This window comes from Dendrobates tinctorius, unplaced genomic scaffold, assembly GCF_039654945.1.
Source record: "Dendrobates tinctorius isolate UK_male_01 unplaced genomic scaffold, ASM3965494v1 ptg000138l, whole genome shotgun sequence".
NCBI classification, from domain to species: Eukaryota; Metazoa; Chordata; class Amphibia; order Anura; family Dendrobatidae; genus Dendrobates; species Dendrobates tinctorius.
In genome coordinates, this window is record NW_027361806.1 from 12,766,030 (window position 1) to 12,780,762 (window position 14,733).

A 14,733-nucleotide genomic window follows, 5' to 3' on the forward strand; every position below is an offset into this window, starting at 1 on the left:
GTCGGGAGAGGAAAAAAAAAAAAAAAAAAAGCTAAACATTGCATGATAGTCTCTAAGCAATTCCATCTGTCAAGCAGAAATTTTAGGCTAATAGCCTGTGGCGATCTCTCTTTCTCTCTCTTTCTCCGCAGTCCACTACCTGCTTTCTTTGTCCTATAAAATCTCCTCTTTCTACTTACAAAAAAAAAAAAGAAAAAAAAAAAAAAGGGCATGAAAGAAAAAGGAGAAGGGGAACGCTGCGGAGTAAAATCATCGGAGAGATGAAGCCCTAATTTTAAGCGTCTCACTTTGATGTTGAGCAGTGGGCTCTTATTTAAGGAAAGGAAAAAAAAAAACCCAACACGGACGGGGAAGAAGACATCGCTGTTAGCAGATGACTTTTCATCTCCACTTCACCTTGCCACTGGGTCTCTGAGAGATTGGTTCATTGTCAAGGTTTTTTTTTTTTTTTTTTTTTTACCCATGATTCCATATGGTATGGAACCGGCTACATGTTGCCCAACATGGCATAGCAAATGTTTTCTCAATTAGGTGTCTTATCTCCCGTGAGCTAGCATCAGATGAAGCTTGCTGACAGCATAATGGCAGGGAAAACTTCTGACGGCTCCATCAAATGGCAGCTTTGCTACGACATCTCGGCCAGAACTTGGTGGATGGTAAGTTGGCAGCCGGACTGTTTTTTTTTTTTTTTCTCCTTTTTTTTTTTTAAACTTTCCCTCCCTCTTTGACAAAATGTCCCAGACCTCACATTTATCAAATTAACATTTGATTTTTTTTTTCTCACTCTCCAATGAATCCGCCTTACGGTTGCCCCACTTGATTTCCTCTGTGCCACTCAATAACAAGGGGCTATTGATGTCTAACAGTGGATGCCCCGTCCTGCTGTTTTATAAGAATGAATTAAATGTTTCCACAGGAGTAAACGCGAGCAATCATGTCTGGGGTTGATCCTTCCTTCATTCTTTCGTCATTTTTTTTTTAGATTATTTTTGTCTTTTTTTTCATTATTATTTTTATTATTATTTTGCAAATTCTAAAGGAAAAAATTGGGGACTGGAATTCAACCTGTTTGCTGTTAGGACATATTATTTTTTTTATAGCTCATTATTTCTGGGAAGTTGTAGACTTTCATCCCCAAAGTTCTTCTTAAGTTTCTCCCGGGTTTGTTTACATTCGAGCAGGTTACAATCCTATAACGTTCCGGAATCTCGAATCTTTTTTTTTTTTTATACGTTCTTTAGCTCAATTAAAAAAAAAAAAAAAGTTGTGCCGACACTTGGGGTTGAGTTAACTCTCATAGTTTGGTCATTCGGGCCGGGTAACCTTTGACTTCTCCATCTATAAGATGTAAAAAGGCTTAAGGATCGGGGCAGACAATCGGCCATTGTTGCGCTATATACACATCTTGTTGTGGAAGGGGGGGACGACACTGCTGGAATCATCGCTGCCCCTGGTAGTCGTTAGACTTGTTGTCCGTTAGGGGATTAATTCATTAACAGCCCATTTTCGGAGTTAGCCATAATTATTATTCTTGTGGCAAAGCGTGAATTCTTCCAGTGAGAGAGAAAGTTTCCAGGCGGGACAATGAGCGCATTATTCATTCCTAACTAGACCGTGAACTGCAGCTCATTTCACATAGATATCAGTTAAAATAGAGCTGGCGAGTGGTCGGGATTCCTACAGCAAAAGGCTTGATCACCCTCATTGTGCCCAGCTCCCACTCTACTCCAAAGCTTGCTTATTTTTTATTTTTTTTATTTTGGTCACCCCCTCCACCCCTCAACAAACCCCCCCCTCCAACTATCCAGCTCAATTCTCACATTTTATTTTTGGCAAGATGAAGGATAAAAGAAAAGGAAACTTTTCTTGTTGTTGTCGTTTGGTTTTTGTTTCTTTTTGAAACCTGTCGCTTTCAATTTTGTTTTTGTTTTTTTTATTACTATTTTTTTTCTATCATTTTATGATTTTGCTATCGGACTCCTTTTCACTGTTGGGTATCCCTTGAGGTTTGTCGGGTTGTGCATTTACATAAGGTGGTCGTTCTTGTCTTGCTGTGACTCTAAGGAACTTTTTGAGTTACTGGAGTGTTTATTTTTCCTTCTGTATTCTGCCGCACTTATTCCTCTGATTTCCCTGCATTCTTATTATTATCGTTCATTATTTATCCATTGTTTATTTTATGGTATGATGTGTTATCAGGAGTTTACTGTACGACGTGTGATGTGATACAATATCTGTAGGAGTAGTTTGATACAATGTCTGATGCTTGATACGTACTGATACATGTGATATGAAATATGCTAGAATACAATATATGATAGAATACGGGACATGATATAATAAAAAGTGCAAAACAATATCTACAATATAATGTCATGTAGTCTGTGATCTGATGTATGTGGCTCCATACCACGCATAACATCATGTGATACTATGTAACAAGCTTTATAATATCTGAATCGATATAGAACATGATATGATAAAATATGTTATTGTGCAATATTCAATATGATACATTTTATGACACCATGCGATATAATAGGATACGATAATGATGAATCAATATGGAACATAATACAATATAATCATCTGATATATCGTATTAATCAATATTTAAGGCATAACATGATATAGTACATGACATCATATGATATAATGTAATACAATATATGAATCAAAATACAATATATAGTGATATGCCATATTCAACGCGTGATATGATACAGGATGTGACATCATGTGATAGGAAACGTCATACTATGTAACAGTCAATATCATATACGGATCAATATAGAACATGATACAATATAATAACATGATCATATTATGTATTGAATGTTATATATGTATATATAATACAGGATGTGATATAATCGGATATGTAATACTATGTAACAGTCAATATCTGACAGTATAATAATCTGATGTGTCGTATTCATCAATATTCTATCCATTATGTGATGCAGTCTATGACATTATGTGATACGGTAGATGAATCAATATACAATATATGGTAATATGCCATATTCAACACGTGATATGATACAGGATGTGACATCATGTGATAGGAAATGTGATACTATATAACAGTCAATATCATATACGGATCAATATAGAACAATACAATAACAGAATATATATATTACATTGTTAAATGGTATCACATATTGTATTATATGTCATATAATTATCATATTATGGTTGAATATTGAATAGTTTATGTACTATATATGCAATATAAGATACGTGACACCATATGACAGTCAAGGTATATCAATCAATATAGAACACAGTATATATGATATCTCGTAATAATCAATATTCATTAAGTATAGGATACAGAATATGACATCAAGTGCTAGGATATGTGAAACTATATGACAGTCAATATATATGAATGGATATAGAACATACTATATATGATATCTAATATTAATCAATATCTAATCCATAATATGATACAGTATGTGACATCACATGATAGGATATGGGATATAATAGAGGTGATGAGACAATATTTAATATCATACAATATATGGTATTATGCCATATTCAATATATTATATGATACAGGAAATGACATCACGTGACAGGATATGTGATTTGTAACAATCAATATAATTTATAAATCAATGCAGATAATAATAGTTACAATGATATATACACACTTCAATATTCAGTACAGTATATGTGATATGATAGGATGTGATATGTGATGCAACTTAACATGTAATTTAGTATCTGAATCAATATAGAAAATATAATGTTTAGCATCCAATATATGATATGATACAATATCTATGATTCAATATAGGACATGATATAGTAAAGCAGGTGTTGCAGTACATGGATCAGTTTGGAATATAAGTGATTCAATATTTGATATGATATACGGTATTTTACAGGATTCAATACATGTGATACAATATACTACATCCTATGTCATGGGACAAGACATCACATAATGCAATATCATGAAATACTCTATGTCGTACGTATATATAACATTACACGCTGTGCTGCATCTCACACTACAACATAAAGGGATATAGTATCTGACATCACATGATACATAGAATGCGATAATGATATGTACGGTCCAATATACAATATGTAACACAATGCAATATGCATGATACCTGACGTCCTCTAGTAGAATGACGAGACATATAACAATCCACGCCATTATATGTCAGACAGAATGTGACACATAATAAGTGATACAGGATATGAGTCGAGATACAACGTAATAAGGCAGAGAATATTATATGACATCACCGGATCCAATAAGAGGCCAAATATCCCAGATACAATATGTGACATCAGATACTGGAGGAAGGATGGGACGTGTGATACAATAAATGCTGTCATGTGCTCAGCGTCACTCTTACTATATGATGTAGGGATGATAAGTGAAAGTTTAAAGGTTTTTTTTCTCTTTTTATTCTACCAAGATGGAGCCTCACGTCCTTACTGATTACTTTTTTCTGCCCGTATCGTAAACTTCATTTATTGCCATTGTCTGGTGCACAGAATACATGTAAGTGCCCAACGAGATGACACTGGGAATGACTGGGGAGAAGGTGCAGAACTGGGAAAAGGATGGAAAATCTTTCCCAATCTTCTCCAGAATAAACATTCTCCAGCCACAGAAGTTCTTGTTTACTTTGAAGATTTGAGTTTATTGCAAACTTTCTTACAAAACTTTTTATCCACAAAATTATTCTGTTGTGATTGTGGGACGAAGGGGGGAGGGATGTAATTAGCTTCTACTGTTCAGAAGTTTGGAGAGGCAGCAACAATGTATATGAAGCACGGCGTAAATGTGTGAACGATAGATAAGATAGATTATAGATAGATAGATAGATGATAGATAATAGATAGATGATAGATAAGATAGATAATAGATAGTTAAACTTCTGAGTATTCATAACATTAAAAAAAAAAAAAAAAATAGCATCTGGACTGTCATATGGGGGAAAAAGACACCACCTGCAGCAGAGGAGGGGTTAGTGCATCACACAAGTGGTTTTGTAGGGCAGATTTATTTTAGCACCGTGAGTGACAAGAAGAGCAAACACAGCTAAATTATACAAATTGCTTAATAAAGCAGCTGACACAGCCCGTCCGCCCTCCGCTCCCTGTTCCTAGGTTTTATCATTGTCGTGGATTGTTATTATTTTCTTATGTCGGCTATTATTGTACATTTGCAATGTAGCAGAGCTAAGTGGTTTATATGTTCTCTGTAGTTTTACATAGGACTGCAGAAGAAACTACTGAATTATAATGATTGATACTGTTCCAGAGGGTGAAATGACAAATACAACTCTAATACCTGCTATGAAACTTTTGCAAGTGCGTGCACATTTAATACTATACATGCGCACTTGATTAGATAGATGTAGCAGAGCACTGTTGGTTGTGATGTGCCCGTGTAGCAGAGCTGTGTTCATCATCCCGCCTGACCATGCTGATGACATATTCTGCTGTCTGTAGTTTCAGATATTCTAAAGTACAGCTAGAAAAGTAGCACAAGGGCGCGGAGAACCAAAGAGATACTAGACAAATCCAGCTCTGCTACATCTGTACGTTACTTTAACCCTTACACGCCTGCTTTAAAAACTTCCTGACCTGATAAATATCCATTCCATACTACGTATTTTATAGCCGTCCAAAAAAGCAATAAATCGCACCGTCAGCTCTGCTACATCTCTTCGATTCTTGTTATAAAAGGAAACACATTCTAAACAATGTATCAAGTGCAAAAAGCGAAGAGGGCCGCTGAGCGGGAACAGTCCAATAGTACATCATCCTGCACCCGCTATGGGTCTATGATGGAAGTAACTCGCTGCTTTGGAGGTGGATGTGGCCCCCTGAGCTATCAGGCCCCTGTTCATCTGCGCAGGTTCTACCAATGATATGTCCGACCCTGTGATTTAATGATACCCCCTCTAATGTGATTAAACAGATGTATCAGAGCTACGATCACGGCGGAGCTGGTAGAGCATGTTAGAAGTTGTAGTTCTCCATTATACAGGGTAAGCATCTCCAGTGGGTTCTTATCAGCCAGACTTTTGGTGAAAGGCAATAGCTTCCTATATTCGGGGTCTGGTCTCCGGTCCTCCTACTAGAACCTCCGATAAGCGCAGCTGTGTTATTCTTCAAAACATTCCTTTATCTGGTTCATATTAAAAAAAGAGAAGCCCCCGACCCCCCTGTCCGGCCGTCCATAGAGAACAATGATGAGAACAGGGTAGTAAGGAGCAGCATCGGCCCCCATGTATTTACCTAAACTCTACAGACATAGGTGAGACCGGCTTCACCTCCCATTCGTCCTCTTCAGTCTCCGGGGATTAGATACGTCTTGTATCCACTAAGGGGTTTAGTTTTTAGGGATTTCTGCTTGGATCCCAAAAATAATAATTGTCAGGAAGACGTTGAAAATGTCAGGAAGACGGCAGACATCGGGGGCACACAACGAGGGTCGGACTGGCCCACTGGAGAACCGGAGGATTCTCCAGTGAGCCCAGGCACTGACACCTTCTGGCATATTGGCCAACAGCTGCCTAGGGCCCCCAATGCTCCAGGGGCCCTCAGCCAGTGGCGTGTCACTAATAGTGGCACACCCAGCTGCTATGGGGCCCCTGAGTCAAGGAAGGCCCTCCCGGTGCCAGCGGATCAGCAGCTGGAGACAGGAGCCTGTCCCCGCTGCTAAAAGGAAATGAATATTCACGCTTCCCCATGCCCCCATGGGCGTGGAGAGGAGTGAATAGCGTTTCACTTTAAAAGCGGGCAGTGTTAGCCACAAGCTGAGGCTAACACAGCTCGCATGTAAAGCCGGTGCTGCTGAATCGGGGCCCCGGAGGTGGCCCCCTAAAGGGCGACGAACCATGATTGTGATCCATGCAGCTTGGGACTGGAGCTTAGCTGCAGGGATCTGATGCCGTCCTGCCCAGCACTTCCTGTCTGACACAGCGCGGCTGTTTCAGAGAGGAAGCTGCCGGTATGTGCTGCGGCTGCGGGGAACGTGCGGAGAGGTGAGTGGGTGCTGTGTGCGTGTGTCTGCCTACCTGCATGCATGCATGTGTGAGAGAGTGGTGTGGTGCTGTCTGTGTGTGGTGTTGTGTGTGTGATAGTGGTGCTGTGTGTGTGTATTGGAGATTGGCAATGATGTGGGTAATGGAGAGAGCAGTGATGAGGTGGTGGGGGAGAAGGCAATGTTGGTGGTGGAAAGGACGATGGGGTTGGTGGGTGAGGAAGCAATGATGGAGGTGCTGGAATGGGCAATAATGGGGTGGTGAGGGAGAAGGCAATGATGGTTGTGGGGAGAGGCAATGATGGAGGTGTAGGAATGGGCAATGATGGGGGTGGTGGGGGAGAAAACAATGATGGTTCTGGTGTAAAGGACAATGTTGGTAGTGGTGGAAAGGACAATGGTGATGGGGAGGAGGCAATGATGGATGCGGTGGAATGGGCAATGATGGAGGTGGTGGGTGAGCCGGCAATGATGGAGGTGGTGATGAGGGCAATGATGGGGTGGAGAGGGAAAACAATGATGGAGGTGGAGGGGAGCTGCATTATGCCCTATGAGGGGGCTACAGTATATTCTATGGGGGGCTGCCTTATGAGGGGGTTGCATTATACTCTGAGGGGGCTATATTATATTCTGTGGAGGGGCTGCATTATATTTTGTGTGGGGGCTGCATTATTCTCTCAGGGGGCTACATCATACTATATGAGGGGAGCTGCATTATACCCTATGGGGGAGCTGCATTATACTTTATGAGGGGTTGCATTATATTTTGTGGGTTGCTGTATTATTCCCTATGAGGGGGCTACATTATATTCTATGAGGGGGGCTGCATTTTATTCCATGAGGGAGGCTACATTATATTCTATGAGGGGGCTACCCCAACCCCTGCTACATAATTAAGATGTGTACTAGCTTATACTATACCCTGATATTAGCGCGTTTTACCACACAATTCGGGGTCTTCTATTTATTTCTATGTAGCTACATTGTGGTCCCCAAGAATGATTTTCTCTGGTTGGCCCAAGGTGCTCCAGTCCGACGCTGCACACAACCCAGTCCGAATAGTCAGGAACCAGCTGTAGCATAAGGATTCTGCTTAGATACGACAGCTCAGCAGACTGTATCACTCATGATAGGATTAGATACGCTATGTCAGCAAACTGTATCACACATCATTGGCTCAGCTACAGTATGACACCAAACAGTATGAAAGGCTTAGATACACCAAAATAGACAATGTAGGGCATGAAAGGCTTAGGTACATTGGCAGAAGACCGAACCTTACATGAAAAGCTTAGATACATAATGCATTAACGCATCCGACAATATCACACATGAGAGGATTAGATACACCTGCACCAGAGAGAACTGCACATGAGGCCGAGATTCAGGTGCTCTGCAGAAAATACCATGAGAGGCTTAGATACTGGGCTCAGCAGAAAGCGGTGTATCTAATCTGGGAAGCTTATCGGCACATGCTTACAGGAATCATCAGGTAAAAATGATCATTAGGGGCTCGTAAAAATCATCAGCTTCTCATTGTAATTACTGGCAATAAAACATTCTCATATATTCCTTATACAGCTACACGTCACCCCTGTATACAGCTACACGTCACCCCTGTATACAGCTACACGTAAGATCTTCAAACAGCTACACTTCACCTCTGTATACAGCTACATGTCAGCTGACACTGGGGGTACAGGATAATGAGACTGACACTAGGGGTACAGGATAATGACTATCGGGGTACAGGATAATGACTATCGGGGTACAGGATAATGACTATCGGGGTGCAGGATGACTATCGGGGTGCAGGATAATAACGCTCACACTTGGGGTACCGAATACTGACACTTGGGGGTTCCCGGTAACTACTGCTATTCATGACTGAGTTGTCTCCCACTTTATGTCCTCAATCAATCCTGTGAGATTCGGACATCACATGTTGCTGTCAGTAAGACGCGGCTGTGAATGTGAAGGGCCTCTCACAATATTCCCAAATCTGCATCTTTCCTTCTAAAGATAGAAAAGCCTCCATGTGCTGTCAGTAATCTCTACAGCTGGGGAGCGAAGCTTTTTGAGGTCAAGAGAGATAACGACAAATTATAAGTAACAGGTTTTATGGCCGAAAATATCCACAATATCTGCCATTACCCACATGGGTGCGGGGCGGTATTTCTGTAACAGTCTTAGGAATTTATGTGCACAAGTTCCAACCTCGGGATTAATTCTTCAACCTCTATAATGTTACAACACAACTGGATCCACGATCTACAGTGGGTACAGAAAGTATTCAGACCTCTTTAAATTTGTCACTCTTTCATTGCAGCCATTTGGTTCTTCTTTACCTCTCTCACCAAGGCTCTTCTCCCACGATTGCTCAGTTTGGCTGGACAGGCCAGGTCTAGGAAGACTTCTGTTGGTCCCAAACTTCTTCCATTTAAGGATTATGGAGGCCACTGTGCTCTTAGGAACCTTGAGAACTGCAGAAATTCTTTTGTAACCTTGGCCAGATCTGTGCCTTGCCACCATTCTGTCTCTGAGCTCCTTGGCCAGTTCCTTTGACCTCATGATTCTCATTTGGTCTGACATGCACTGTGAGCTGTGAGGTCTTATATAGACAGGTGTGCGCCTTTACAAATCAAGTCCTATCAGTTTAATTACACACAGCTGGACTCCAATGAAGGAGTAGAACCATCTCAAGGAGGATCACAAGGAAATGGACAGCATGTGACTTACATTTAAGTGTCTGAGCAAAGGGTCTGAATACTTATGACCATGTGATATTTTAGTTTTACTTTTTTAATAACTTTGCCAATATTTCTTCATTTCTGGGGTTTTTTTCAGTCAAGATGGGGTGCAGAGTGTACATTAATGAGAAAAAAAATGGACTTGTTTGAATTTACCAAATGGCTGCAATGAAACTAAGAGTGAAAAATGTAAAGGGGTCTGGATACTTTCCATACCCACTGTATATGACCTTGATTGGCCATGCAGTCCAAAATTAAAAAATAAGCTGCAATTCATTCAAGGATTAGAAGAGAAAAAAAGCAAAAAGAGATGGTTCCTGGGCATAGTCTAATTGTGCCTGATCTTACTGGTGCACCATCCCCAGTCTCCGTAACTGGAGGTAGGGGCTCGAGATATGATACAAAGCTCCTGGACGCCTACGCAAAACTTAAAAAAGGACCCCCCAACTATAATGCACCGGTCTCTAAAAAAGTAAGAATGTTTTTGTGCCCTCTAGGCTCCGGTGCCCGAATATAACTGTAACCTCTGCTTCTCATAGTTACACCCTGGGGAGAAGCTCGTTGAGAAGAACCTCTCATTTTTTGGTCTCCAAAGATGTGTCAAACCCGTGTGGATGCAAATATATGTATATTGCAACAGTAACCAAGAGCTTTTGTTTTGGCGGAACCTGAGGGTCCTTTTACTCCTGCTAAGGAGACCAATACTATAAATGGTGCACACAATTAGGGTTCTTGGTGCACCTTTTGCACTGGGTCTCAGAACTTAATGTTAGCTCTAAGTGGTTGATTCCTCTGGAGCACTGGGCTGAGTCAACTTCCCAGAAGTGTAATTTCCAGTTTTATTCTTCCCCAGAAATGTCACCATCATAGAGAACTTGGCTGCCTGACACCGTCCCTTTAAATCCGTCTCTGAGGAGCCTCGGCTGCCATCAGAGCTGATGAGATTACAGCACCGACTCCCCTTGGTGGTCCCACCACTCTCTGGAAGGTTGTAAACTCTTGGATCTCTATGCGTCTTCTGGGACAGTGTTTTCCTCTGACGATGATGAGAACCACTCACAGGCCGGGGTCTTGGCACCAGGAAGTCACTTGTCGTTCTCCCTAAGGTTTTGCTTTGCAGACTGGCATTGATTTTATTTATCCCTCTCTTGTACAACTCACAGACTGATATTACATGAGAAGACTGAAAAGCGATGAATGCGCAAAGCAGAAAAAGACAATAAAAGTTTCCAAAAAATAATATTTTACTTTATGTGCTCAGCCGGATCCCGGGGAGATGACGGCAGCAGAGGCAGTTGACTATGGCTCATGTCGTACTTTCCAACTCTTGATAAAATTTGTCCATAAGGTTTTTCTCTAATAACCATTTCAGGTCACTCTCCTTCATGCTCAACCCACGCTCCATTTCCCTACTCCCTGACTGTTCATTTCGACCTCAGGGCTCTACCTGATGATGGAGCAATGCAGCAGTTTTAGGGAGATCTTGGTAGGTTTCATCTTGTGCCCAGGATATTTACTAATTCTTCTATCTTTACCTAAATTTTATCCAAAATATCTGGATATTGTGAGCTGCGTCCTGGGACCATCTGAGAACGCCCCCAAAACAATGAGGAACACCATTTTAACTTTGCAAAGCCTCATCCATTTTTTGGTGAAAGACTTTCCCAGCTAGTTCAGGGCCGTTGGCAAATATGCTCTTTCGGAAGACTGTCGAATAAAAGGGAAGACTTCAGGAACTCCCAAAAGAGAATACTAGCCAACAGACCCAATTTTGCTTGGACAGTCCCTCAGATGGCAAAGGGTAATGAACTTTGCCAGAACAGAATATTTCAGTTACTATATATATATATTTTATGGCCTCTGGCTCGATTTCGATAGATGGCGACTTGATGGATGAACGCTCTGTAGGAAGATGGATCTTGTGCAGCCTTGATAGGTCCACCAGGGTCTTCTCTGCCATTATCTTGATTGCATCAAGCCATCGGGTCGCTGGTCTTCCTCTTCACCTTGCTCCATCTATTCTTCCAACCTTGATGTCCTTCTCCGGTGATCACTCTCTTCATATAATGTGCCCACATTAGGTAAGTCGTAGCTTCGTAGCTTCCATTACTTAAAGGAGTTGGTAACATGATGCTGCTCCGCCAATTTTAAGTATGGTATTCTCTTGATCATCACCGTTGGATGACAGTGGCTCCGTCTCATCACCAAACATCTCTTAAGTGCTATGTGCTCATTTTCATCCATTTTATATTCCTCCAAAAGTGAAGCAATTCTGGAAATCATCTTGATGAAAACTATCCGACCATTTTCCTACGTGTCTCCTTGGCTACAGACTACAAACAAACCCTGTGTAGTCAGATTCTCCAGGCATTTTCTCTGCACTGACTTCTTGCCTATGTATAACTTCGGTTGGTCCTACTCACGCCTCTTGCAGCTATTTGGTGGACATTTGACATGCAGCACGGTGCAACCTTTAATGATTAGACAATTTAGACCAATATATAGAATAGATCTGTCACACTAGGACATCCTTTCTTATATACCTTTTTTGTGTGGACATCAAAGAGTAAAGTGTCCTGTTAGGACCCCGGTCACTAGAAAAGTGCGGTGCTCTTTTTCTTGGACCAGTCGCGTCCTTCGGTGCCAATAGTCACCATACATTGCTAATAGCTTTCTTTGCAAATTACCACATATATTTTATTGTATGAGATGCAATCATCTTTCGCTCTGGAGACGTAATATGTTCTTTTTTTTTTTCCATTTTCCGCAGCTGAACATCCTTTCACCTGTCCCAAATATGGAAGTGAGTGTGGTTCTAATTTGGAGGCATCAGTCAGGGACTGATTACAGGACAGGAAATTAGAGGATTAAACTGTCTGGTTAAACTTCCTCCAGATATCACAAGTCCGTAACCTACACTGGATTAGGAATGAAGGGATTCAACTGCGAGAAACTTTCTCTTCTGGCATTCATCTCGTACTTGTGTAGAGTTATAAATCCGGCAGAAACGTGCGGGAAACACTTACTGTATAGATTTGAGGAACATCATGCGATTCTGTGACCTTTTGGTATATTATGTAGTAATAGAAAACATTAATTAGAATGCGGGAAATTTACTAAGCAACATGAATTGTGGCTCCAATGGCGCCAAAAAATGAGGTACACATCAACATTGCAAGTTATTACCTTTCTCAGAGATAGATGAAAACTAATGATCCGACCACTGGGACCCCCCACCCGTCTCCAACATAGCGCTCCAAAATGCTGCGGATGCCGTCACCTCTCTAATCATCGTCTATGGGTCTGACAGGAAAAGCCAAGTGCTGTTCTCTGCTCCATTAACAAAGAATAGAGCAAGGAAGCGCATGGGCACTCGCCGCTCTAGTCAGACGCTTGTTCTCAAAATCATTTCCATAACATTACCAATAATCAAGTTATCACATATCCACTGGAAATAATCCTTATATATGCCAGTTATCTGGTGTGAAAACTCGCAAATTCTATCACAAGTCGCATCTGCACCATGATAAGAGACTTTTTCCTACTTTTGCTAAACTCTCAACAACTTTTTAGAAGTGTATGGGGTTCAGCACTAGTGTTGTAGCCTCCTGCAGCCTGATACATTTATTATAATTTACACCAAAAGTTTTACTAAATTTGCTACATTTTAATGCAAGTCTGCAAAGCTTCTTTCTGGGTTTAAGGACATTCAACAATACACCCTAATATTAGGAGGCTTGCACCTTCTAAGAAATGAGGTGCATCCTGCCCAGATATCAGAGGCGTAGCTAGGGCTTTGGTTCGGGGGGGGGAAAGTTTCTCAGCGGGTCCCTAACCAGGTAACCCTGATTACAACTGGGTGATGCACCCTAATAGTGGAGGAGAACCTCAGCAGATGACTGCTACTGAAAATAATCTCTATATAAAGACCATCATGGATATCGCGGTATGATACGGCGGTGTGATCAGTGGTAGATACCAGTCCTACAGAACATGTAAGAGATCACAGTACAGTTATAAATGGTGACTTACCGCTGACGTTCTTTCTGATGGAATCGTTCACTTTTCACGTCTTTTCCATCTGGCTCAGACCGACATGACTACTTCTCCAGCCAGGATTCGCCTGCAGAGATCATAAAAAAGATACACAAACTCCTCATCCTGCTGATACCCCAATGCTGACCCACTGCTGACGTATGTGTCCTTATTACTGCACCTACTATGCGGTTATCTGTGCCCTCTAAATTCTAAAACAACCCTCTAGAATATAGTAATGTCGGGTGCAAGTGCCCTAGAAAACAGTGTCCACATTTTGCCTCCTAGAAAGTAATAATGCCCTGTGTGTGCCCCTTTGATAGTCACAATAACCTGAGTTCCCCTATAACAATAATTTCCCACTTAACGTTGAATAATGTCCCAAATCCCCCCCTGTACAGCTCCCCTATACACAGTATGATGCTCTCTTAAACATAACATGATGCCTCCTCGCTGTAATGTACCACCATATAGTATACTGACTCCTTAGTAGCCCCAAAACTGCTTGATGGCCCCCCTTCACTGTAATCCCCACACTGTATGATGGCCCCCTAGATAGTCTCCATATAGTATAATGTACCAGATAGTCCTCAATATAGTATAATGCATTCCCCATAGGCCTGTATAGTATAATGCACTCCCCATAGGCCTGTAGAGTATAATGCACTCCCCATAGGCATGTATTGTATAATGCATTCCCAATAGGCCTGTATAGTATAATGCACTCTCCATAGGCCTGTATAGAATAATGCACTCCCCATAGGCCTGTATAGTATAACGCGCTACCCATAGGCATGTATTGTATAATGCATTTCCAATAGGCCTGTATAGTATAATGCACTCTCCATAGGCTTGTACAGTATAATGCACTCCCCGTAGGCCTGTATAGTATCATGCACTCCCCACAGGCCT

General features: G+C 41.3%; 1 protein-coding gene across 2 annotated transcripts in view; it reads left to right on the forward strand.

Moving 5' to 3' along the window:
• Positions 1 to 503: 503 nt before the first annotated feature.
• NFIA (nuclear factor I A) overlaps positions 504 to 14,733 on the forward strand; it is a 507,433-nt gene continuing 493,203 nt past the window's right edge. Inside the window, exon 1 of one of the 2 annotated variants that reach the window (XM_073544603.1) lies at positions 504 to 656. In XM_073544603.1, coding sequence (XP_073400704.1) covers positions 561 to 656 — 96 coding nt within the window. In that variant the 5' untranslated portion in view covers positions 504 to 560. The remainder of the gene's footprint in view (positions 657 to 14,733) is intronic. The other variant, XM_073544612.1, reaches the window with a different exon arrangement.